The sequence below is a fragment of the Bacillus rossius genome, chromosome 2 (genome assembly GCF_032445375.1).
Source record: "Bacillus rossius redtenbacheri isolate Brsri chromosome 2, Brsri_v3, whole genome shotgun sequence".
In the NCBI taxonomy this organism is placed as follows: domain Eukaryota; kingdom Metazoa; phylum Arthropoda; class Insecta; order Phasmatodea; family Bacillidae; genus Bacillus; species Bacillus rossius.
In genome coordinates, this window is record NC_086331.1 from 132,211,189 (window position 1) to 132,238,554 (window position 27,366).

The window sequence follows — 27,366 nt, forward strand, 5'->3', positions numbered from 1 at the left end:
TAGTTTTAATCACTTGACGAAATGGCTTCATTTTTTTTTATACCTGGATAAAAACTAAGCAAATTAGTTTTTGTTCAATTTTAGGGAGACCAGGTTTAGTTGATACATTTTTCACATTTTGAATGAAGAGTGCCATAAAACAATTTGCACATTCTGTACAGGCAAAATTTTACATAGCAGAATCCCCAACATAATAATAGAAAACACATATTGGCTCATGATGACATTATGCAAGGTTTCCACAGTAATAAGTGACTTCCGGTTTACGATGCTGGGTAATTCAAAACCCAGACTGCAAAAACTGAGCTACAATAAAATGCAAAATAGTAATGCCTAACATAAAACACAAGCAGCAGTGAAATCTGAAAGTGTACCTTAAGATATTGTGCTGGGTTGCCAAAAAAAAAAATCATCCCACAAATAAGTTCAGTTGACGATATGGCTCATCATTGCAGCAAGAATAGGCATGGTAAACAATAATTACTCTAAACTATATCCAAACATTAACTGCAGCAGAAAGGCCGCATGTTTCACAATGAAAATGTAAATCCTAACTACCTAACTATCTTGAGCATGAACAACTGCTTAATTCAACAAGGCTAAGATATGCCTCATTAGGCAAAACAAAAAACTATGAAACATTCAAAAAAGCAGAAACCCAAAATATCTTCAAGTAAATAACTAAATAAACAACAATTTCTGTAGAATGGTCCTTTAAATTAAATAAATCTTCAAAATACATTGCTAACACATAAATACTTCTCAAAAGAATAAACAGCTGTTACTTAATCCTATCAGGAAACCTAACCATACATCATCTCGAAAACATAATACACCCACCCGTCGAAGTATTGCTCTTAATTCATTTCAGGAAAAAACAGCACTAATCAAATACGTTTTTTTCCATAAGAGTGCATGTTAATCAAAATAATTTGTTTTTCAATCAGGTAAGTGTGCCTGCAGACTACCACTTAAATTAAGACACTGGTCCTGTTAAAATTAATTCACTGTACAAATATATGTCTAAATACATTTGAAGTACATTTCAATAAATGTTGAGTTACATTTTGAGATTAAACAACCTAAAATTAAATTTAAAAAAAATTATGTACCACATTTTTTACATAATGGGACTTACGTGTAACATTCCTAATTAGGCACTAAGAACATTTTTGAGTTACCAAATTATGCTGTTATTAATATAGAAGATATATTTCAGTTATAATAAGAATCAAAAAAGCATAAACTTAACATATTTTACCATTAGAAAGATTATTTAACCTGTTTACGTAATTCCAGACTGTTGTTTACTAAATGTATGCTTGCCATGATTTACCACTAACTCATCTTAGTTTGCACGAGGTAAACTAGCCCTGAAAGCTTTTTTAGCTTTATTCTCCAGAGCTACTTGACTTGCGAGATGGCATAAAATAAACATTGGCTGAACACACTGGTGTTGTTGAAGATAAATACGCAATGAAGGAAGCAAATATCTATTAAGGAAAGAGCAAAATTTTGTTTGTTAATTTGTCACATTATTAATTTGTTGCATTGTATTAAATGCTACTTTAGTGCTATTGATATTTGCACGCACTGAAATCAAATTTCATGTATTCTTATTATGATTTTTTAATTACTCAATGTCATGATGATTGTTTAATTGTTTTTGTACTAATTGTGATATATTTAAACCTTTTTTCTATTTTTGTGTTATTGTATCTATCTGTATTTGTTTGGTTCTGTTATGGTCTCTACGGTTATCTTGTACACTAGCCTTCCGTATGTATGAAATGTGGTAAGAAATAAAAATAGTTATATATTTCCTAATAAACAAAGCCTGATTGAAATTTTTATTTAAGTAAACAAATTACTTAATTTTTTTAAGCCTAATTTGGTGTCAAAAAGATTGGCGTGTGTATCTATGTTGTTGAAGTTATTAATTAATCTGTATAAAATATCATTGAAACTGTTAGACTATGAAGTAATGTTTGTGAGCGACTATTAAATTGAGGTACTCTGAGCCCAGAATTTTCAAGGAAATAATAACTGTTTATCTTAGAACTATAGCGGTTACGGACATAGAGAGAGTGTAGTAGCGTTTTGCGTTCAACTAAGGGAAGTTAAAAAGGTTTTGAGAAATGCTTTTAATTCATAATTTCAAGATATTTATATTGTATGTTTTCAAGTTTATCACTGTTGGAGGAGTCTATATTCAAGTTTAGTTCTAACTGATGTATCATAAAATGTAAGTAGATAGAATCAGAAGCTTAGTAAGTAATGTATTTAATCAAAGCTAGGGTTCTGTGAGAGTTAGGAACTTCAGAGTTAACATATAGATGAAAATATAATATAGAGTTGAGTATAATGCCAAGATATTTAATATAAGAAGTGTTTGTTATGATTGAATTCTCAAGCTTGTAATCAAACCAAAAAGGCTATAGTTTCCTAGTGTAGGATATAACTTGTGTTTCATCTTTATTAAGAGTAACCAAATCAGATATACACCAGGTAAGAGATTTCAGAAATTTTCTGCTGAAGTAGCTGACAATCACAATCAGTAGTACATAGTTTTTAAGGTCTTCAGCGAATAACAGACCAGTGGAGTAATTTAACACCAAAGTAATGTCATCAATAAAGATATTAAACAATAAAGGAGATAGAATACCGCCTTGAGGAACACAAGATGGAGTTTGATATTAAGAGGAGTTCTGGTTGTGTATTAAAAAAATAAGCATAATTAGAGAGCCAGCCTATGTATTTATCACACACACCAAATCTTATAAGTGTTCGAAGTAATAATGATTGGTATGCTTTGGCAAGGTCAAAGTAGCAAGCATCAGCTTGATCCCTATTTGTTACTTCAGAATAAATAGGGTTTAAGAAGGTAAGTAAACTTATTGTCATTAACATCCCATATATGAAACCAAGTTGACTATCAGATAATCTGTTTTTAAGGTTGAAATTATGTTGCCTGAACACAATTTTATTAAAAATTTCAGCAAAAACCTTAAGCAAGGATATGGGCGTATAATTGGTAACTTGTAGTTTACCACCCTTTATGTGAATTGGTATATGTAAGGGAAAAACTACAGTTTTTAAACTTGTATTACATAAATGTTGTAACAGAGGCATGAAGAGAAGAGAGCATCGTTTTAAGATGACACTAGGTATACCATCAGGTCCTGTCAATCTAGTCGATTTTCACGATTTAATGCCCCATAATACTAAGCTCTCGGAAATGAAAAATAAAGGAATAGATTCAAGGATAGGATTCACTGTCAGACTGGAAAGCGTAGAGTTGGGCAATACATACATACTAGAAAAAATACATGGCAAAACAATTTTAAATTAGAACAGGATCTTCTGAAACAACCCTATTAACATTTAAGGATGAATTTCGTTGATAACCGTTTTTCATTATTTTGACATGTTGCCAAAAATATTTGGTGATTTCTTGATGTTATTGTTTATTTTACATGACCAATTGATTTTCTCTCTTTTGATAACTTTTTTAAACTTTTTGGTGGTAAAGGAATAAGACATGTAATATAATAAGTTATTATTTCTTTTACATAATTTGTGAAAATGTTTTTTTGACTTTAATGCTTGAATAAGGTTTTTGTAGAACCATTGAGGAAATTTGGAAGACTGAGATGTTGATATGGGAATAAAAGTATTTAAATTAACACAAATAAACTTTTTTAATTCATTAACTAGGTTCACATCTGTCGTGTAGAAATATGACCAGCCATGATCCCTAATGGCATTAAATAAACCTAAATAATCTTTTTGATGTAAAGTAAATTTCCATGATAATTTTACTATCGAGAGTAGGATGTGGCAGATATTCTTTGACTAAAGCATCTTGAGCTTTTGAGACAACACATTCAGGTAAATTAGTGAAACACAAGTCAAGTAGAGAATTTAGTGGTTGAGTATTATTACAATTTTACAATTGAGTTATGCTCATACCGATGGCAAAATTAATTAGGGATTGAGCCTTGGACTTGGTATGGTTGTGTTATGTTCAGGCACATGACTTGGTATGGTTGTGTTAAGTTCAGGCACATGAAAGTCACCAACTATTAAAATGTTATCTTGATAATTAGTGAGTTTGTCTTCAAGTACTTCAAAATACGTAGCATATGTGTTTGGGGTTGTTGAGGAGTTAGATAGTTGTTGCTTAGGGTAAGATATTTATAATGAGAGGTTTGAATTTTTATCCAAACGGCTTCCAATTCCTGGTTGATCAAAGTGATGGTACAAATGGAAAAAAATATGTTTTTTCACTGCTATTAAAACACCCCCCACCTCTTTCCATCATTTTGAGATCTGCATTTCTGTCAGCTCTAAATATTAGATATTTATCAGTAAAGTAATGTGAGTTTATACTTGAATTGTTAAACCAAGTTTCGGTGAGGCATATTTTACTATGTTGGGTAAGAGCAACACTATCTAAAAATTCATTAGATTCAGTTATGAGGTCGTGGACATTTTGATAAACTATTTCCCACTCCTGGGGGCAAGGCATAGATTTATCATTGGCATTCCTCCGGGCATTGTGATGGAGATAGCTTCCGACGTCCGTTAATGTTTACTAGAGCTCAGTTTGTTGTACTGGCATTGGCAGTTTGTTCGGGATGCATTTTCCCGTAGAATTTACTCATGAGACATCCATTAGACCAAACAACCGAGTTGTTTATTCTTTAGAGATCTTCTAAGACTGAGATTTGAAAGGACGCACGTGTGTCATACTTTGTGCGTAGTGTAATCACCTTCACTTGAGAAAGATTCAGTTTGTTAATGATATAGTCAGTAATCTAGTTTTCTTGTACGGAAGGTTCAAAGCGTGTAGCGAAAAGAGCTTACGTTTTCTTAAATATTGGTTTTGCTACATTTTTGAGTGTAGATGAGTTCCTAATTCCTGCTTTTATAGGTGTTTTCTTACGTTCATTCGGAAGTGTTTTGACTCTTGATTGATGTTGTATTTAGGATTGCGTGAGCATTGGAACTAGAGTAAAGCCTTGGTTGCCTACATAATGTTTGTTCAGGGAACTGTCAATCTCAAACGAACTCCACTGAGTTATAAGTAGGTCAGCGGGCGATTTGCTGTCGCCAGATGTTGCCACATGTTCCAACATACCACTGTTGCCAGTTGTAGATGGATGCTCAGATATTGTAGTAACTGCAGTTTGTTTCAAAGATTGACTGAAAGATATTGAAGAGAAGTTGTTCACTCGTAGATCCTGTTTTATTGGAGTGCTTTCCTGTTTAAACTCGGATGTTTTCATTCTAGGGTCCAATAGAAAGGTCTTTAAAACTAGGTTTTCTGATTTCAGGTCATCAGTTTTTATATCTAAGGATTTCACCAGACTAAATTAATCATCCAGTTTACTTGTGTCCATCTTAAGTTTCTTTTTACTGTAGATTCCAGTAGACTGGTCTTTTTTTTTTTTTTTTTCGGGGATTGGAACATGTTCTTGCAGGGGTCCTGAGCTAGCTCTCAGACAGTTTCATGCTGAAATTTGATGGACTTGCGGAATCCCTGGAATTTTGGTGACGCTTCAATGATTGTTAACAATCAAGAACTGAACGGTTACCGGGAAGAACAAGATAAGTAAATGCTATCATGACACTATAGGAGTTGCGAGGAGAATGCACAGACACGTCCGTTATCAACGAAATGGCGGCCGCTACTGTAACGTGAATAAAATTTGTTGCAAAAGCAACTCAACGTCTCAACTCAACGTTCTAGGCTGCTGAGCAAAATGTTTGTGAACTCGCATAGTCCTTTTCAATGGAATAGTTCCACTTTGAATTGTCAATAAAATCTGGGCGATATTGTGTTTGCTAACAAAAAAGTGCTTTGTCTTATATCTACCTCCTGCTTTAGTAGATTCAAGGATATCATTTTATTTCTTTATGAAACTGTAAAGGATATTAGAAAATTTAATGGGTGGCAAAAAATGCCAAAACACGTTTCTGTTACGGAATAAATGTCCAGAAATGCAACCTTGTAAAAAATTTACATGTACAAACAGTATCCTGCAAATTTGAATTTGGCATGCATTTAGTCACCATTCCAGTGGCTTAGAAGACGCACGATTGTAGCAGAGTGCTGTGTATCATGTCAAGGCGCTATGAGGAAAGCAGGTTGTAGACATTTAGAGTTAGTAGTCAAATACACTAGCAACCAGCAATCTGTTATGCAGCCGAGTGGTGGGTTGGTTGTACGTTACACGTTAAATGGTTTAGTAAGTACAGTGCTGCCATTCCAGATTTGACAAACAACAATAGCTAGAGACCTGCAAAATTCGCTGTTTCGATGGCCTTCAGGATAGACTGCACACACCCCTGTACACTCGGGCAAATAACGCAAGTTCATTGGCTGCCGACTTGTAAGTCGTCTCAGCTGGTTTGTCTGTGATTCAATCCTTCTTTGGTTGAAGTTTTATAACTGGTTAAGATTCGTCCAGATGAACAGTAATCCAATAGCAAAATTATCTAAGAGGTATATGTGTTTGTCTTGAATTCTAGCCTATCACCGAATTAATCCACGAATTTTGCAGGTCTCTAGCAATAGCATGGCATACTTTACATTCACAAAGATTGCTGTTATGCACACGGGAATAGGGTGATGAGATGAATTGCTGCAGAAGCACTATGCCAAATTCCTTTGTTAGATTCTGAGACTATTTTTTCTGTATAATACATTTTACCTCTTTTTTACCTTCTGGGATTGAAGTTTGGTAATTGGTGTTGGTAATTTTTGATATTTTAATTATTAATGCTCAATTTCTAACCTTCTACTTAATTATTGAGAGATATATTTTTAATGATGAAATCATACTAACCTCCCTTATATCAAATTGTTTATTATCTGTTTTAGTAAATTTTAAGGTTCAGTTTTTCTTTATAAAACTTTAAATCCTCCCTGTTCATTGACTTAGTTAAATTTTGTAAGATGAAACAGTTCTTTGTTAATTTTTATTGATACTATTCTGTCAAAATTTTTCACGTCATGTTTAGTAGATTCAGAGACAAAGGTTTTTCTGGTGTAAAAAAAACATTTTACTGCTTTTTAACCCATTAGTGATGGAATTTAAAAAATTGATGTAGAGGGTTTATTAAATTTGAAAGTTTTTTATTAATACTAAATGTACTGAGCTCCAGCATGATTAAATAAAAAAATAGTTTTTCTAATAAACTAAACTTATCCTTGTTTCACCCTCTTGTAAATGGAATTTTGTGTGAAAATGTATCACTGTGTTTATATAAGCCAAAGAATGTACTAATAAAAATTTCATCAAAATTTATCTAACAGTGTTTAGTACATAATTCCGGAACAAATAGACAGACAAATACACACGTGCAAAAATTTTAAAAATTACTCATTTGAGTTAAAAACATTTTAATTAGCAGTTTGATTAAGTTTTTAAATTAATTTTTACAAAGTACAGATTTTTTACTATATAAATGGTATTATTGATATTCCAAATATTTTAAAACATTGATATTTAATAAAAATTTTTAAATTATATTTGTAATACTTTTTAATTATAAATAGCATATGCCATTCCTGGTCCTACATGATGTACATATCATGTATATGCCACTGGACAGTTGTATGAGAGAAGTATACACAATTTCAACCCGGTAGAATTCATTCTGATAACACAAAGGTTTTTGCTCCTGGCTGGCTCCTTGTGAGTGTTAACAGCACACTGAGGCATGTAAATAAAATGTTTCTTTCATTACATTTTTTTATATGATTTTGCACAATATAAATATAACATACATTAAAAGAAACAGAAAATTAAAAAATTGGAAAAAATGCAACAAAAATATCCCAAGCTTTTGATCCAAAGGTGGCTTTCCTCAGGAGAAGAGAAGGCACCATGTACACTAAGAACTTTTAATATGAACACCAGCCTGAACAAGGTTTTATTAGAGTGGGGTGAACAGGAGGCTGTGTGACGAATGGTGTAGTTAAATGTGCTAGAATTTTGTTGATTTACAGGTAAATATGGTGGTATGCTTCTCCACCACATCGTCATTAACTGAAATTATAATTTTTTTGTATTTTGTTGTGTTAAGTTTTTTTATGTCCTGTTTCTTTTAATGCCCATTCCATTGTTGTCAAAAATACATTTTGTACCTCGTTGGTACTTGCTATTTTTTCTGAACTTGCACAGTATGATTTATAGGTGTTAATACATTAGTAAACCATGCAGTTACCCAAATTGTATATTATTTAATTTTTCCAGGATGCTTGAACAGCCTTGTTTCAAGTATTTAAATATACAATATTGTTCCGGCGGAGTCCCTTCCCAAACACGGCTGACCTGGAAGATACGACAACACCCCCCCCCCCCCTTCCCCTTCTGCAGAAGCTAACGAGAACCTCTGATTATTAATTGTTTTTATTTTCAGGAAATTGTTCGCAAAGCTATTTCTACAGCGACAGATGCCCAGAAAGTCTGGGATCGCACACCGCTGTCCGAACGGATAAACATTTGGCTAAAAGCAGCCGAACTTATAAGTACAAAATATCGCATGCAGTTAAATGCTGCGACCATGCTGGGGCAGTCGAAAACAGTTATTCAAGCGGAAATTGATTCTGCTGCGGAACTGGTAGATTTTTTCAGGTAATGGTGCAAGACATTTAGTATTTTGTGCACCTTGGTTATTTTAATTTTAAAAGATTCACAGTTTTTGACAAAGTTTCACTACCACCTACCAAATACCCATAAGCATTTCTAAATATGATAGTTAAAAATTATTTTGGAGCGGCGTTCATTTAAAAGTAGTTTTTTAAGAAATTAATTAATTTCTGTTTGATTATCCATTTAAGATGTTGATTCTAAGGATGCATTTAATAATATATTTGATGCTCTGTTAGCAGTGTGTTAAGAGGTCGCATCAGCTAAGCAACAAGAGAAATGCAATATAAATGTGGTCAATGTAAGTGCATTTAAAATCTGGCAGCATGCCTGATCTGAGTTAGTTCACGCTAATATATAATTAATTGCAGAATATCATACTCGTGCTTTACAGATGCATAATATCTCTGTTTCAGATGAGGTGGTTTTGATTAGTATTAGAAGCAGCAATGAAATTTCATAATTACAGGGTGGTCACCAAACCGGGAAAATGGGAATAACCGGGAAAATGTCAGGAAATTGGAAAGGCCCGGGAAAAGCAGGGAAACTGTCTTGAATTTTAACGCTTTCCTGGGAAAATGCTGCGTGTGGAATTTACACAGTTTTTATTTTAGATATACATTGCAGCGTCTGAAAATAGTCAGGAAGCAAACCAATACAGTTTCATGTTGGCAGGGACTGGGGTGTTGCGAGACGTGTCATGTTTCTCCTCTTCTCAGAGATGCAGTACGTCAACCCTGGTGAAGAGGGGAAGGGGAACCCACTTAGGCACTTGCTCTATTCAGTACCAGTCCTGCGCTGTACAGTTTGTTAGAAAGCCATTAGGTCAGTCTCTACTAGGTGTTTTTGTCGCTATCAGTCTGAGTTTCTGTAGGCCACTGAGGAGGTAAAAGACACAATCAGTGTGAGACGTAAGATATGCCATAACAGTTTCAAGACTAATACAATGGGTAGGGGAGCATTTATGTCACGCCAAATCCAAGTATTACAATTAGTGATGCACCGATAAGGCTTTACCGATTACCGAAACGATACAGATAACCAACATAAACATCGGCCGATACTGATACAAACCGATTACCGATTATTTTATCATATTTTCATTTTCCAGCAGCTAAATTAAACAAATAATAATATATCAAGCAATACTAAGAATTAAAATATCTTCACAGGCTTATATTATTTATTTTTATTCTTAAAAGTAAATATATCATGTGAAACACGCAGTTGACATTTAGTAGTCATAATTCAACACTGGCAAATTTGAATTAAAAAAAACAAGCTTTCTTAATTTTTTAGGCAACATCCTGTTGCGCTTCTCTTGGAGAATGTTTCCTGCTGATGAAAACAATCTCTCTGAGCACACAGATCCAAGGGGTATTATAAGATTTTTCAGTGCTGCCTTCTTCAGACCTGGGTAATTTACATCTTTTAACCAGAATTCAATCGGGTCTGTCCCTAGGTCGAATGTTGGCTGCTTCATGTAACTGTCCAGTTCTTCAATTACATTACCTGTAAATAATAAAATTACAAAATGACAAATATTTGGTTTAGCAATTAAATAATAAGATTTGTTGACTGTAGCACAGTGTATGTGGTACTTACCCCTAGTTGAAGCTGTTGTAGCAGCTATAGACTTATCAACCATTTTCTGGAACATCTGCCAAATTCCCTTCTGTGTAGCAGAAGGACCAAGTGAAGAAATGGCACATCTAGAAGTGCCAGTTGACTCAGAAGTCTGATCACATTTTTGCAGTGTCATGCTATTATTCAAACTATTTTTCACTGTTTCAATGCTGTCAGGATTTTGGAATGGATGGTGTTTATAACGAGGATCAAGCATCGTAGCTACTAGGAAAATCTCCGTCTTTTCCAATTCACCAAGACGTGAGCCGAGTGAATGTTTCAAATCGGTTGCAAAAGATTTAGTGGCACCTTTAATGGCTTTAACCTCCATTATCTTCATTTCCAGCATGTGATTTAGGCTGTTGACTAGTGGTATAGCATCTGCTACAGATGCTTTTTCACTGCTGACTGTCTTGGTCACATCTTCAAAGTATGTAAGAAGATCTACTAATTGCTCGGCAAGCAACCAATTTTCAGCTGTAATCTGACACCTAAACTTCGAGCAATTTTGGATAGCAACCGTGATGGAAAGACGCTGTTCTACAAGACGTCGTAACATATGAAGAGTAGAGTCCCATCGTGTCGCAATATCTTGAATAAGTACGTGCTGAGGTTCGTTTAACTTTTTCTGTGCATCGACAAGAATTTTTTTGGCTGCTGTTGAATGAATGAAATGCCCTACAATGCTCCTGAATGCCGCAAGCAGTTCACGAACTGGACGTTGATTCAGCAGCCCATCTTTGAGTACAAGCTGAACACTGTGAGCTAAGCATGGAATATTAGGCAGTTTGAGGTGATCTCTTACGGCACATTTCATATTAGATGCATTATCAGTAACAACTGCACATACTTTATTGCCTATCTCCCAGTCTTCAAATATGTGCAAGAGATTGTCTGCAATGTTTACTGCAGTGTGCAAATCACCATCAAAAGGTAAAACTTCAAGGCAGAAATGTACCTTCTGAGACAGCTCTGCTCCATGGGCTGTGACACTAATGAAATCATTCATCTGAGACGAAGCCTCACTTGTCCACAAATCTGTTGTGACAGCAACATTGTCAAGATTAGAAAGTCTCTCTCTAACTTTATTTTTCACTTTCTCATACATTTTTGGAATTACTGTATCGGCCATGTGTTTCCTTGAAGGAATGTTGTATCTCGGAACTGCTTTAGACATGAGACGCCTAAAACCATCATTATTCACAATGTCATATGGTTGCATGTCATTTCAGCAATCAATGTGGTAAATTCCTGAGCTCGTGGATCATTGGAATTGTACAGTAATTTCTTTTCGACTACGTCTTGCAGTGTTGGTTGAAGTAGACTTACTTTAACTTTCTTCTGAGAAGGGCCAGCAACCGAATGTTCCCTCTCAGTAGAACACGCCTGGCTTGTACTTTCTGCAAATGCAAATTGCTGAGGATGCCGTGTCTTAACATGATGCAACATGTTGGTGGTTGTGTAGCTTGATCGGCAAGAACCACCACGTGATATTACAGCACCACAATATAAACATATTGCTTTACTATTGTCTTCTTGGCTTGTAGTAAAATGTTCCCACACTTCACTTCTCTTTTCCCGCGTCGCCATTGTTTTAAACAGTCTCGTTTTCAGAAATACGCATTCGCAATAATAAACATTTACGTTTAAAAACACAACACCTTCGGAATACTTCCATAGATTATATGATGTCAACAAAGACGCCAATAACAGGAAAGTTAGCCAACACTGAAGTTCGCAAACATTTGGTGCTAAAGCAACCGCTCTCTCCTTTCGGACGTTTTCATTATTTCTCACTATGATCGCTAGCGCTGCTAAACCTGATCGTAATCGTAACCACTTTAATGCTGTCTTATTCTAAAGTTCGCAGTACAACTTTTATCTGTATGCAGGTATCTATGGTTCTTAGTTGCGTGTTTACAAAATAAATAGCGGCGGGAATGAATACTAAATTAAAATAGTGAGTGTGCGCCTAATTTTTTTAAATTAAAATCTGGTGTAAGATATGCGGCGAAATATGTCTACGAAATCTGACGAGAAAATAAAGGATGCGTAAAATACAACTTACATTGGTATCGGTATTTAAATAATCGGTGATAACGATTAATCGGTAAAATGTAATTATCGGCGATTATCGTTAATCGGTATCAGAATCGGTGCATCACTAATTACAATAGAGTTATAAATAACCAAGCAAGAAACCTGCTAGCTCACTGCATTAATTTTTTTACAGCTAATGCTTCTTGTAACAAAAGTAGGGCTTATGTATGCACTATTATTTTTTTAAAAATCAAACCAATAGCGTCCAACTGGTAAGCTGTGTAAGAAACTACTGCGACAGCCGTGTTGTCAATCGTTTATTAATAAACTGTCAAATCAGTCATTCTGACTCACGTCACCATGCCCTTGTTACATATATTGGCAGCTGTGTGTTGAGGCCAGCTGATAAACCTTCCACACTAATGTGCCTTTTAACATTGGTAATGCTGTGTTCAATTAAATTTAGTAATATAATGCCTAAAAATATTAGGCCTAATCATATGTAAAATGAAACAATTACGATAATGCGAGATGATTGTACTTAATAACGTAGAGATAGTCACTATCAGATGTAGCTGTGTCATCCCATGACAAAGATAAGTTACTGCTAGGAGTTTTCTTTTTTCTTCAATCCATACACACACCTATTTAGTAAATATAGGTCTGATTTGTTAACATTTTCAGCCGGTCCTACTTTATTACCACGTGAGGAAGGGGGGTCAGTCAGTCACCCACTACTGTCTCCCTCTTTTGTAACTTACATTTTCCTAAGGCAAAAGATATTTTGACAAAAATTTGCGAAGGAGGGAAGCTCAGATGCTGTCGCACAGAAAACTTCACAAATCTAAGATGGATTGCTACAGTACGTGCACTAATTGCAAAACATTAGTTGCAGTGTTATGCATGAAATGTTGCTGTTAATAGTGCGTGAATGTGCACGCAAAGACAACTTTGTTGGGGCACATTTCAAAGTGAGGTTTGTATGGATTACGCACTTCATGCATCACAAAACCTGTCAAGATAGACGTGATGATAGCATGTCTTGCCAGTTCTCAGACATTGAAAATTTTGGCCGAAAAGTGAGGGAGGGGGGAGAACAATCAACATTGCTTGATGTACAGTCTCGCATGGCTCAGGAAATGCATACACACAAACTCTGGCTTGACAGCTAGAGTCATCACGAGTGTCCCAGTCACTTCCTAGCCCTCCGGACTTCAGCCAGTTCCTGACCTAGCCAAGCTCTCTCTCTTCTCTTGATTAGCAGTTTTTGTGTTAACTGCGCAAAAATATACGGCCGTCAAAGTAAATTATAAAAAAATAAATGTAATTTAAGTTGTTTCTAAAATATTTCGGGCCTTTAGATGTTCGGATAAACTGTACTGTATATGATATTTTTTTACTTTCCATTCATGCTGATTAAGAAACATTTTCTGTGGTACAGAGCTTTGTTATTGTTAAGCACAAGGTATCTGCAGTTTTGAAGCAGTGCTCTTTGTCTTTTCAGGGTCACTGTATTTTCAGTAGCTGTGAAAAACTTGTGTACCCTCAATTATTAACACTCATGCTGTCTTATTAGCCTATTGCATGCGTGGGTGTGGGTGCTAGTGCTTTGTATCATATATTACCAAAATTAAAAAAAAAAAAAAATTGTTTATTCCTTATTGCAAAACCTGGAAAATTTTTACAAAAACTTGCAATTTTGTATTTTGAATTGAGAGGCCATCCTGTAATTACTCCTATGTTTGTTTATTAGCATGAAAATAAAATTTATTTAGTGAAGAAATAGATTGCTTGCAATGTTTCTCAGCAATAAACTTTTGAGTGGTAAGAAAAAAAAAATTTTTTTTATCACCAATCATATTTTTGGAGTCAGTTGCTGTTGAAATTATTCGTCTTCAGTCTTAAATTTCTTTTATTGATTGTAAGATTGATATGTGTCCAATTTTTTGTGAATTTTAGTTATTTATATTTTAGTATATTATGTACATACAGAGCTCGGATAGAATTTCAGTACAAATAGCTCCATCCTATTTTCTAAGTGCTTGGGGACTTTTATTAGTCTTCAGTTTTTTTTTACATCTGTGTTCCTTAACACACTGTCACACTGTCTGAATTGTGCCCACTGACCTTTGTACTATTCGGTAAAAAAGTATATAACACTAAAGAAATTAAACTTTGTCATATTTAACAGAATGTTTGTGTGAGACTTTAGCTTTTGGATTTTACAAAGAATTTGTAAGTATTTTGTAAAATATTTAATAAATAACATTGTGCCGCATTGTGAGACGTTAAACTATATCTATAAATAAAATAAATTGCCTATTTTAAAGGTCTAAAATTGTTATTCTAGACAGTAGTTATGCAATACAAAAAATAATTGCTTTGTATGTTTCTGTTTGTCTTAATAAGTACTTTACTGTCAAGAATTCAATATTCTGTACATGATTTGTGCATGGTCAATTTTATTTTAGTATTAGTTTTTGTCTTGTACCGTGAGAATTTATATTGTCGTTTATTGGGTAGTAAGTGAAAAAATGGAAACCTTTATTTTTTTACTTTTTCTTCTGATATTATGTAAAGTTGTGGTATTTGTCTTTTTCTGTAAATCTATCGTCTGAAAGATTTTAGCTAGACACAAACCATTTATTTTACCCTATGCACTTTCCTCCATCTCTCTTCATAAGGGATGGCCAATCTTTAAAAAGTGAAGGCCAGCTACAAAAATTTTAGAAAATCTAGCTGGCCAATTTGAACCGTCCAGTATTTTTGGGTCCAGATTTGCATTCTCTGTTCAGCATTTGGGCGGAGTCCCCCGATGATTGGCGAGCTGTTAGCTCCGTCGAGGCGGACAGCACGATGGCTACTGCCGGTTGTCTCGAGTCCGCCCGAGGCAGTGACTGGATTCTGGCAATGTTGCTGCGTGGTCATTGCCAGGCAATACAAGCTCAGATGCTTGCAAGTGAAGGGATAGGAGTAGGAGTCAGTGGCACATAGAAGCACACAGATGTATCGAGGTTATCTTTTACACCCCCAGGTGGACTGGCTACTGCCACAACTCACAATGAATTTTTTTTTTTTTACCTTTTGTGTATTTATAAAAAAATACATTGTCATGGATTCACACCAGTTTGTTACCAAGGCGGATCAAGTCAAAATAAACGCAGCCAAGGAAAAATATGTTACAAGCCTAGGGTTTTTAGAAAGTGGTGTGGTGATTTGGTATTCCAAGCTTCAAACAAGGGACTGTGGGAAAAAGTGATGAAATGTATTGTGATGATGATGATGAATGACTTTTGGATTTTGGGAGTATGTTGAGAGACTGTGAATTATGTAAAACTATGTGTAAATTTTATGACTGTTTATACTGTTTTCATTGAGTGTTTTATTATGAACACTGATATATACATATTTTTTTTCATGATTTTTAATACTAACTCTTATTACATTTTGCAGTTTTTGAATACAGTTACAAGGAAGGAAAATATATAGTTATTTTCTATTTATACCCAGTTAAAACTTACATACTTACAGAACGTAGTTATGTTTGTAAAAGGGCGTAAAAATCAATCTCTTTATAAAGGGTGTATGCAGGTGTTTTATTTCTTTTGTTCTTATTTTATTTTTCTCTCAAAACATAATGTATGTGACATATCATAAAATATGAAATTTAATTTTAATTTTTTATTATGGGGTCTAAAATTTAGAAGTTTGTTTTATAAATGCTGTAAGCATACCAAATCTTTACTGCTTAATTAATGAAAACAGGATTTACCTCCATATGTCTCTTTTACATAAACCACCTCAATTGCAAATCATAATATGATCTGTTAATATTTTAAGGGATTCAGAAACATTATATTCAAAAAAATATTTTTTTTTTTTGTAATTCTTGCTTTTCAACAACATATTGTAATCACATTAACAAATGATCCCTTTGAATCAGACTGTAATTCCATGAATTATTGTCATATATATATATATATATTGACGTCAGCCTGGGCTTCGCCCCACGAGCCTGATCATCCTCCGTTCCCTGTCCCACCACCTTTCCTACCAGACATTTGTACCGTGACGTACGTAGCCGTGTGCGATTCAAACTGCGCGCCACGAACTACAGCAAGAGGGCGCTTAGCTGCAGTGCGCCGCACCCCTAAATATGTTAATTAATATTGTAATCCTTTTTCTTTCCGCCCCAAAACAGTGTAACGATGGCTATGCATGTGAGTGTCTTTTAATTAATAACTTCATGATCTTTTGTTATTTTATAAGTCCAAGCACGAACAAGGACGCTCCCTAGCGGGCGACGGAGGAACTAGCATGAAACTCATTTGAACCCTGTTTTATGTTTATAAGTAATTATTACAGACGGTCTGGACATGGAAGTAATTTAATAATTATTGTAAAAGGATTTATGTATTTTCTAATAGTAACCCGGGGCACGCTACAGCTAAGTTGTAACGGTAATTGTGTTCGGCGCGAAGGGGCGCCATGTTGCCTGCCGCAAGCCATGAGCTCAGCCCAGTCTCCTTCTACAGCCGGCCGAGAGCGGACGTCTCTGCAGACACCCCGAGGACATCACCGTTGGTTCACCGATTAGTAATTCTGTAAATTAATTTATTCAAATCGCTTTCTTTTTTCATCCTCGGGGCCTCTCTCGGTCGGGGAGACTGCTTAAGTAATAATTTTTCACTCTTCGGAGTTTTTAGCTCATCGGTGTATTAAGTAATGGCTTGAGGCGACCACGTGCGTGGTTCGCCTCCTCCCCTAATCTAATTCGTGCCTCGGGCGTTTAAAGCTGTATCAACGGAGGATCGTGTAAGGACGTGTACCGTGAGTAAAATAAAAACCAATTAACTGAGTTACGTGTTTTGTGTTCGGGGGGCCACGTGGGTCCTTAACCTGTTCAGCGGCGTGTGGGACGCCCTGAGAGCCCACTGCGGTAATTAGAAGCGTGCCCGACGCTGAGAGCAGGCTTGGTTAGGGACAGGAGCTGCGTAGAACATCTGGAGGGCTAATATCTCGCCGCACACGGGCCACGTAACGCCCTGAGTTAGAGTCTTTCAGCCGGGTCCACGTGCCCACTCACGTGGTGGCGCCCATTAATTTCCACCGATATTCTCACCTCAACACCGGTACGCCCTCAATATATATGCCGAATCAGAATGTATGGTAGACAATAAGGCACGTGTAGGTGCCCAATTATCTGGCAGCATCTCCTGCAATCGCTAAACGCTAAGTTCTAGAGCAAATACATCTTTTGAGATGGTGTTTGGAAGCAAATATTGTTTAGCAGGAACATAAGGATAAACATTTCAACATACATGCAGGCTGAAAGTAAATTTGCTATCGACAACTGCCCATTTCTGCTGGAGAAACACTAAGCCCGCACCGATCACTTCCGAGTGATCCCAAACCAAAACGAATTCTCCCGACTGATCCCAGAGTAGTGGGGAGCTCTTCAGACTGCCATTCAGCATTTTCGACCTTAGCTGAAAATGAAATTTAACTTGAACTCGCTGTGTTGTTGGCTGAAGCCTGGACTGTTGGATGACGGACTATCGGAAGTCAACTGTATATCCAAAATGATTATTGGGATGGGAGGGCGCAGTGAATTTCCATGGGAATAGTTTTGCTAATCTTTCATTGTGAACATTTGGTGCTGATAATGATTTTCTTTTGCTTGCAGGTTTAATGTTCATGCTGTCAAAGAAGTCAGTAAATGCCAGCTTATCAGTGAGGATCCTAAAGTGACATTGAACTCCACGAGGTTCAGAGGCATTGATGGTTTTATCGCAGCCATCTCACCATTTAACTTTACAGCAATAGGGGGCAATTTGGCATACACTCCGGCCCTTATGGTAAGCACATTATACATTTGTGAATGCATCTACCATGATATTAATTTGCTATATTACAGAAACAACAAAAATAATTAATATTTTAAGTAGGTCAGTTTGAATGTTAAGTGGTATAGGGCCATTTCTATACATTATTTATTTGAAACTCTCATTTATGATGTACATGATAGTAATGAGGCATTTTGTCTGCATTTTCTGTTTGAACCTTACTTTTACTAGAAAATTTTTAGAAGAAAATGTTTTTCAGATAATAAAAACATTCTTAGATGGCAAAATATGATTTAAGAAATAATAATAGTTTTCATATAAAATGATTTTTTAAACAAACCGTTGTAACAAAGACATACTATCTTTATAGTAAATATTTTGGTTCAAATACATGATTTACCTGGAACATCATCATACCAAATTCATACATATTTAATTAGCATGCATCTTTGTGGTGTTTATTGTTTATTGTGTTTACTATGCAGCTTGTTTTGTATTGAAGGGTAATGGTGTGGTGTGGAAGCCTTCAGACACTGCAATGTTGTCGAGTTATATAATTTTCAAAGCAGTCCACGAAGCAGGTCTTCCTGCAGGAATAGTCAACTTTGTTCCTGCGGATGGTCCTGTGTTTGGAGAAGCAATTACTACATCGCCTCTCTTGTCAGGCATCAACTTCACTGGATCCGTGCCGTAAGTTTTGACTTCGTTTTCTTCCTTTTTTTAGCTAGTCTTTTGGGTATTGTTCTTGCATGACCTCAGCAATCATTCATTTAATTGTTAAAAATTATCATGTTGGTGGGGATTTATGTATTTAGACAAGAATTCTGAAATATGCATGAGTTACCAGTAATTCATATTTTAGTGCCTTTCTTAGGTTGGGATATTACTATGTATATAATGAGAACGTATGGTTTATTTGAGTATGGCATATCCACATTTGAATAAGGTATTACAATTTATTTTAAAGTTTTTTTTTTCTAAAAAAGAATAAAATAAGTGTATTTTTGAGTGACATCTTTGATTCTTACACACTTATGAGCATACATGCAGATATTACACATAACCACTTTTGCTTGAATAAGTTTTTAATTTTTAATCCAGTTAACGGACATTCTCTGTGCGAGTTGGACGTGTTTCGGGCAGGTTGCTACTCGTATGTTCTTATGCAATTCGCTCACATCAGTTATTGGTGTTGCATGTTCAACGTAAGCGTGTGTGACTATGCACAATATTTCCGTGAATTTATAACTGAAATATTTTAATATGTTGTGTTTGCAATACAAATAACAAAAGGTAAATGCCACTGGCTGCTCCTTAGCTAAATGTCATTAAAGCTGTACTGAGCAAACAGGGAATCTAAATATTAATAATGGCTTAAAGACTTATTTATGCCCTGAATGCCAAACAACTAAATCAATGAAACCAAATTCTTCTGTTGTATCAAACTCTTCCAATGATAAATAATATAAACCCATGTCAGCTGCTGCAAAAGGCTCCGACTTAAATGTTTTTCAAGATATGTACACTTGCATGTGAAATTGGTGTTCTGAAATTTTATTGGAAAAAATGGCGCTAACTAGAATTCCTGACAGGCCAAATGGAGGAATTAAGAAGTGAAAACTGTGTCCTAAAAACTTTATTAAACGACACCAAAAGTGAATTATCGCAGCTTACTGCTGCTGCAGTAACTCGGTAGAAACTTGATGAACTTGGTGACCTACAATCGAGTTACACAACAAGTACCGATCAGTAGGTCAGTGAACAACGGATGGTTGACATCATCACCACAGGGTCGTCAGAGCTTCAAAGATGTACAAAATCCTCCAGTTCAAAGTACATCAGCTCCGATCAATCATGCAGTGTTGAACTAAACCAGAGATCCATCTGAACCCCATCAAGACAAAAAAAAAGGTTTCACAGAAGTAAGATATTGCCAAGAAACTAAAAACAACTCAAAAATTGCCACGCCCGTTAGAAAGAAAAGAAAAAATGCAAATTGGAGTTAGAACCACATTGAAAACCATATCCAACCCTAGGCAGTTTAAATCTAAGGCACTGATTTGATCCTTCAGTCTCTGAAAGTGACATCACTTCCTGCATAAAAAGTGAACTTGATATATCCTATCTTTCAGTAGTCTAGCTGAACAACATATATGATACTTATGCTTATTTTTATGCAGCAGTTCACGAAAATGATTATGGTAGGCTCAATAACACTGTGTTTTGGTCCTGTGGTTGCTTAATCACAGTTTCATGGTAGACTCCAAAATCAACAAATAATCTGGTTGTGATCAAACCAGAAGCCAAACATCCAATCTTGATTACACAATCCTCTCAAAGCTGCAGGCATCTATTAAGACCTTGGAAATAAATTAGGTTTCTTTATCGTCAAGGTCATTCCATATCAGTCCGTGGGGGGGCCCTCTGACCCCATCGTTTATCGTTTATCTTGCTTGTCTATTTTGTGTGACATTTACTATCACAATGTTAGAGGTTTGAAAACTAAATAAAATCTTTTGATAACCTTTCACATTCTGAGTACTGAAACATCAGTACAGTATAAACTCTCACTACCTTAATGGAAATTATATATTTAGAAAAGATGGCAATCCCAATCTGGCACTTATGGATAGAGGTGGAGGAGTAATAATAATTGCTGTCAACGAGCGTAATTCGGTACTGCCCGTAAATATTTTTGATTATTAAAGAATTGAGGCTCTCTGAGACAAAATAAAATTTTCATAATCCAAGTTTTTAACTTTTGGAAACATTCATTCATATTCCCCCTCAAACCTCACCTTATAATTAAGATTCCTACTTTGAGGATGTAACCAATTAATTTGCAAATTATCATAATGATGTTCTTATTATGGATGATTTTAATATTCCAGGCATTGACTGGATAAACAGGCATACTTCTAATATTTCTCAAACATCTGCAAAAACAAAAACTCAGGTCCTAATTAATTTTATTTCTAGTATAGGTCTTTCTCAATATATCTTTGTACAACCAACAATACATCTTTTAGACATATGTTTAACTAACTTGCAGTACTGATCACTAAGTCTTTCTGTTCATGACAATGGTATATACCACTTGACATTTCTTTTAAAACACTCTTTAACAGTTTTGAGTTTCTAATTTATCTGTCACTCAATGTTCATTGCAACCCTTAAATCCTGACATGATTCTCCCTTATCAGCATTGAGAGTTAACACTCAAATGGTTTGGACCCCATTATAATCTTAAAGATACCATTGTCGTTAGTATTGAGACGTAAAACCCCATGAAATGAAATAAATTTATCTGTATAGTATTGTATTCATTTTGTTGTTTATTTGTTGAAAATAAAATTGTCTGTTGCAATATTAGTGCAATGATTAGTCTCAATGAAAGTAAATCTGTGTTGCAGAACATTCAACTGGCTATGGTCTAGAGTTGGACTCAACATTAGTAAATACCGTAACTATCCTAGACTGGTTGGAGAATGTGGTGGCAAAAACTATCATTTTGTTCACCCTTCTGCTGATGTGACAAGCGTTGTGATGAACACACTTCGGGCAGCTTTTGAGTACTGTGGTCAGAAGTGTTCAGCGTGCTCACGAATGTATGTTCCGGAATCTCTCTGGCCAAAGGTAACATTTCATTTTTATTCTCTTTTGAGGCTAATAAATAGATCAGTAATGTGAAATAGGGCTGTTTCAAAATAAATTTGTAGTTGAGTTTTTTGTGTTGTCTAAAAATTCAAATGGATAGTGACATTAACTTTGCATATTGCTGAACAGTACATATTTTTTTTTGTAGCCAATCAGTTTGCACCATTATGCACACAGACTATGAATTCAACTCATATAAATAAGCTTACACATCACGTTAATATTGCAACTCACCACATTTATTTATGGAGTCAAATTGTTCTTCTATAGGTAGTATGCTGAATTCTGACGAAATGCAAAAGTTTTAACTTCAAACAATCACACACAGAAAATACTGTCACTGGACTCATTAGCTATATGAACTATTATCGCAATGTTACAACTGGTTTGTTTCTATAGATTTAACACTAAAACTGCTAGGTTATGTAAATAATGTTAAATCAGAGTAATCAAAAAAACACATTTAAAAAATATCTTGAAAATATGAAAAGGATTCGATAAAATTAAACCAGAGATTATTTTTTTCTGTCCAGATGTAGTTTTTTGTCATATTCTTCAATTTTTTCTCTGTTCAATATGATTGTTGATGGTGCAATATGAGGAATAAAAATGTTTTGCCACGTCACATGTCTTGCAGTTATCCACAGCTTTAAAGAAATTTCCAGTTTTATGGCAATAATAATGCTGACACAATTTGTTGTTCATGATATTCGCTGAATCAGTTAAGGCATGCGTGCAAAGAAATACATAATAAACTTTTTTTTTTGCAAGATCACGTGTATATTTATGGCTTTAAAAGTCAGACACAACTGTTATTTGCTTATGGTGGTAATCTTCAGTAAACATAAAACAACATGGCTGTCAATGTCATAGAAGTGCGACATCTTGAAGCGGTAGATCAAAACTGTTAGTGAAAATTTTGTCTAACTTCTCTTTCTTCCAAGACATAACAAACATTGTGTAAAATTTTAAAGATGAGAGAAGCATATTTACATATTTTGTAATTTGTAACTCATAGTTGAAAGAAAACCAGATGGCATCTTTCGGTTCTTCTCTCTCCCCCAACATAGATTAGCCTATGCCAATGCTGTTGTGCCCCTATTTTGAACTGAAAAATGTATTTTAGAGGTCTCACCATTGTAGTCTGGCTACGAGATACTTTCACACATTAAATTTTCACTAACCACTTAACTGGAAGATTAAATTCAAAGATAAGTAATTAAAATATTTTATTAGAATAAATATTTTAGTAACACTGTTTAAAATTTTTTATTTGCTTTCCTTGTAGATAAAAGAAGGACTGTTGGATAATCTAAAACAGTTAAAAGTTGCTGACCCAATGGAATTTGACACTTTCATGGGTGCAGTTATTGATGAAAAGGCTTTCAAAAGGATCTCAAGCTACATAGAGCATGCAAATAATTCTGAAAACCTTAAAGTCATTGGTGGTGGACAATGTGATTCCAGGTAAGTCATGTTTTTACTTACTTTTTGATTGCTTTTATAGGATAGGGTAATAGAATTTCTATGATGGCGACCATCGTATGGACGGTCTCTGAAGTACTCGCAGTGTAACTATTATTTTAGATGGTGTAAGTGGCTTCTTTTACCTGAATTTTCTGTGTATGATTTAGTTAACAGGAGCTGAAGCATTGTACACGTTCTCTCTCTGTCAACTGCAGTTTAGTGTTGTTACTACACTATTATTTGTGGCTTGCAAGAACTAGTCACGGAACTACTTCAGCTGCAGGATATCATGAAGCTGCTAGTGTCTATTATAGGAGTGCTGCTGTTTTTAATGGTCAAAAAAATCCATTGACCACAGTAAATTAAATAGTATATATTTTATTATGTTTATAACTCAAAGGTGACCAAATATATTCTGTATGTCTCTTAGATAATTTCTTTCATCAGTAAGCGTATTTGTTTAGCATAGACTATAAGTATATATTGTTTGCTTTTAAAATAATTTTCAGAACGGGCTATTTTGTCCAACCAACAATTGTGGAGACTAAAAACCCTATGGATCGAATCATGCTTGAAGAAATCTTTGGGCCTGTCCTGACTGTTTACCCCTACAAGGACGGTGATGTTGAAGAGACACTGAAATTAGTTGGTAGTTCCACACCATACGCTCTTACTGGTGCTGTGTTTGCTGAAGATGAGTAAGTATGTGCTCTTTATTACAAGATTATGAGGGTGTGTTGAGTTGAGTAAAGTAGGGATCTATACCGCTCGATAATTGACAGAGAGGACAATAATTTCATGCTTGACAAATACAGTAGACTCCCGGTTATCTGGGGTAATGACTGACAAGGAGTCCGCCAGTGGTTAAAGCAATGTTGGTAAATAAACCGATTAAAATTTTTTTATCCTGACTATCTAGACACCCACCCTCGAAGTAATGCCCTAGTTTTTTCAAGTAAAACAGCGTTAATCAAAAATCGGTAGTCAAATACGTTTGTTCGTAGAGTATTTTCGTAAAAATAACTAATTTTCCAATCTTCCTGACTACCATTTTAATCAAAACACGATTCCCATTAAAATTAATTTACAGTACTAATTTTTATTCTAAGTACATTTCAAGTACTTTTAAATAAATATTGTATAACATTTAGAGATTAAACAACTTTAAATTAAATTTGAAAATTCACGTACCGCATTGTTTATGTAGTAGGGCTTAGGCATAACATTCCCAAGTAGGTGCTACCAACATTTCTGAGTTAATAAATGTTATTGATATAGGAGATATATTTGTCATAATAAGATTTTAAAAAAAGCATAAACTTAATGTTTTCTATTATTAGCAAGATTATTTAACCTGTTAACATAATTCCCAACACTGTTGTTTAGTAAATGTGTTTCTACCATATTTGCCACTAGCGCATCCAAATACGCATGAGGTAACCTAGCCCTGAAAGCTCGTGGCTTTTCTCTCCCAAGCCGCTGCTGACGATCTGACAGAATATAAACGTTGGCTGAATACTCTAGCGTCGTCTGAAATAAATATGCGATGAAGGAATTGAATAGCTATTGAGGATAGAGCAAAATATTGTTTGTTGATTTGTTACATTATTAATTTGTCCCATTATTTATTAATTGCTTTTTGTTTAATGCTACACAAGTGCCGTTGCCATTGTGCATGCAAAGAAGTAAAAAAGTCAAAAATTATATTTGTGTTCATGGTTTATGGACGTAAAATATGGTACGTTTGACATGCAAACCGGATAACTGGGAGTCTGCTGTATTTCATTTTAATTAAATTATGCCAGTTTTTACATTTACAATTTTATTCAACTTGGTTATAGGTACCGAATAATTAAAAATCAAACTTTTTCTGTGGAATTTTATTACAGATACCTGTTAGAATTTGAAGCTTTTATAAATAATCACATCTTTATTTGAAATGCATAATATAGGTATCAAATTATCTTACATAATGTAGGTAATGCTAGTTGTTAGGCTTGCTATTAATGAAACAAAATCCACAAAATTTTAACCCCTCTCCTTTTTTTACTGTGGGGAAAAAGGAGAGGGGTTAAAAATTTTTTGGATTTTGTTTCATTTTATATATATATATATATATATATATATATATATATATATATATAAAGGGATGTGTCGGTCTCGGTTCCTACGGTTCTCAGCATTTTAACCGGCACCGAGAACCGCAGCTAAAATGTCGGTGCCGGTGCCGGTACCGGTACCGGCAGTATAGCAAAACCCTTTACGAAAATAGTCCTTCACTATAACTTAACTGCAGCATGAAATGGCTCAACTCACGTCCAATCCACATATGAATTATTTTTTTGGACTTCCGTGGAATAATATTCATCTCTAACTATAAAATAAATAACACGTGAAAATATTTAATGTTCTCGCCACATCTGTAAACAAAGTACGTTTTACAATCAAAACATCACAGTTGAAGGTGCCATAGATGTGTGTAGTTCATAGAGGTGTGCAACTCTATGACGTGCCTCAGCAGAGATGTGATAACAGAAAGACGCCATGTTTGTTTCAATTTGTTTTTAAAAATAGGCAGTTAATTGAGTCGTTGACACGTAAGTAAGGGTGACTGGTGTGTTGCAAATTCCACAGAATATTTGTTCAATAGAATTAATGATTGATTAAAAATTTTCCGTAATAATTTTCGGCATTATAAAATTTTAATGAATTTATTTTGTGCAGTGCTTTGGAATGTAAGTTCACTGCATCTGCAGCCATCTAGTGTAATGGCTAGTAACTTTCTCTTTTAGACAAACGGGATTTTTTTGAAGGGGGAAGTTACAAAATGCTTGTTGACACTTGTAAAGTATAATTATTCTGGCCAAATATAGCAAATTGTGTAAGAAATGGCATCAGAAGTGTGGCAGTAATTTAATGTTGACTGTGCAAACAAACTGAATTCAATGTAGGCAATAAGTTTGATGGACAATTTAATATTTTAATTCTTTGAAAGTTCACCATCATTGTATTTATTTCCATTATTGTAACATTTTCTTTTTATTCCTATGTTTTAAAGGAGGGTTTAATTAAGATAGTAAATTTTAGTTTTATTAAGGTTGGTGTGTTTACTGTAGCTTGAAAACTATACTAAACCTTAAAATTTGCTGTGATAGCCTCTTTAAAGACTGAATCATTATGCCAATGCATTTCTTTGTAAGCATACAAAAACAAAACATTGAGGACAGAACAATACAAACAAATTATTATTTTAAGTGTTATAAACAGTAAATTGTTGAAGATGTAAGTCTGGACACATGCTTTTTAGTGCTTTTTTGTAGCCAAAACAATAAATAGTTTATTACTTAAAACACCTCATAAATAATGTGTGAATAATATTTATTTTATTTTTTTAAGTCAGAACCGAAGAACCGAGAACCGAGAACCGATTTTTAAGAACCGGTACCGAACCGAGAACCGGGAAAAAACAGGAATTGACCCATCACTAATAAATAAATATATATATATATATAATTTTGTCCAATGCACAGACTTATACCTCTACCAGTTTTATTTTTATAAATACAGCAGTTATAGTTGTTACTGGAATAATTGCTGTTTAATATAACTTAGTTTTAACTTAAGCAGCTGACAGGAAACAATATCAACAATGTAAATTTTAACATGATAGTTGAAAGCAAGGAAGATTCTTATTTATTTTCTCTGAGATTGGAAAAAATCCTTGTCTAGCTTCCGAGCAAATATGTTATCTACCTTTGACGCTGTTTATGTTGCAAATTACATTTTACAAAATGTTTTGAATTGTTTTAAAAATTTGCATCTTGACACATCCTATATGTTGTACTTTCTAAGCATGGTTAGATACTGAAATATGAGTGTTGGTGTTTGGGTCACAGACAGGATCCTGGTGGGAAATAGTTATGTTTGGTCTTAGAAGTATTTGAAGATGTATATTTAATTTTAAGCTATGGTAGTTGGTGACTGGTGATGACACCCAAAATTCACACGTACACTGTTGGCAGCATTGCGTCAAATTTGGGAGCTTCCATAATTCAATTATTTTTACT

At 34.7% G+C, this 27,366-nt stretch overlaps 1 protein-coding gene across 1 annotated transcript in view; it reads left to right on the forward strand.

The window, feature by feature from the left end:
• The window catches only part of LOC134529851 (delta-1-pyrroline-5-carboxylate dehydrogenase, mitochondrial), a 54,483-nt gene that overhangs the window by 21,505 nt on the left and 5,612 nt on the right, over positions 1-27,366 (forward strand). The window contains exons 5-10 of the mRNA XM_063364363.1: positions 8,434-8,648; positions 18,016-18,187; positions 18,678-18,865; positions 21,589-21,811; positions 23,121-23,299; positions 23,809-23,997. Coding sequence (XP_063220433.1) covers positions 8,434-8,648; positions 18,016-18,187; positions 18,678-18,865; positions 21,589-21,811; positions 23,121-23,299; positions 23,809-23,997 — 1,166 coding nt within the window. The remainder of the gene's footprint in view (positions 1-8,433; positions 8,649-18,015; positions 18,188-18,677; positions 18,866-21,588; positions 21,812-23,120; positions 23,300-23,808; positions 23,998-27,366) is intronic.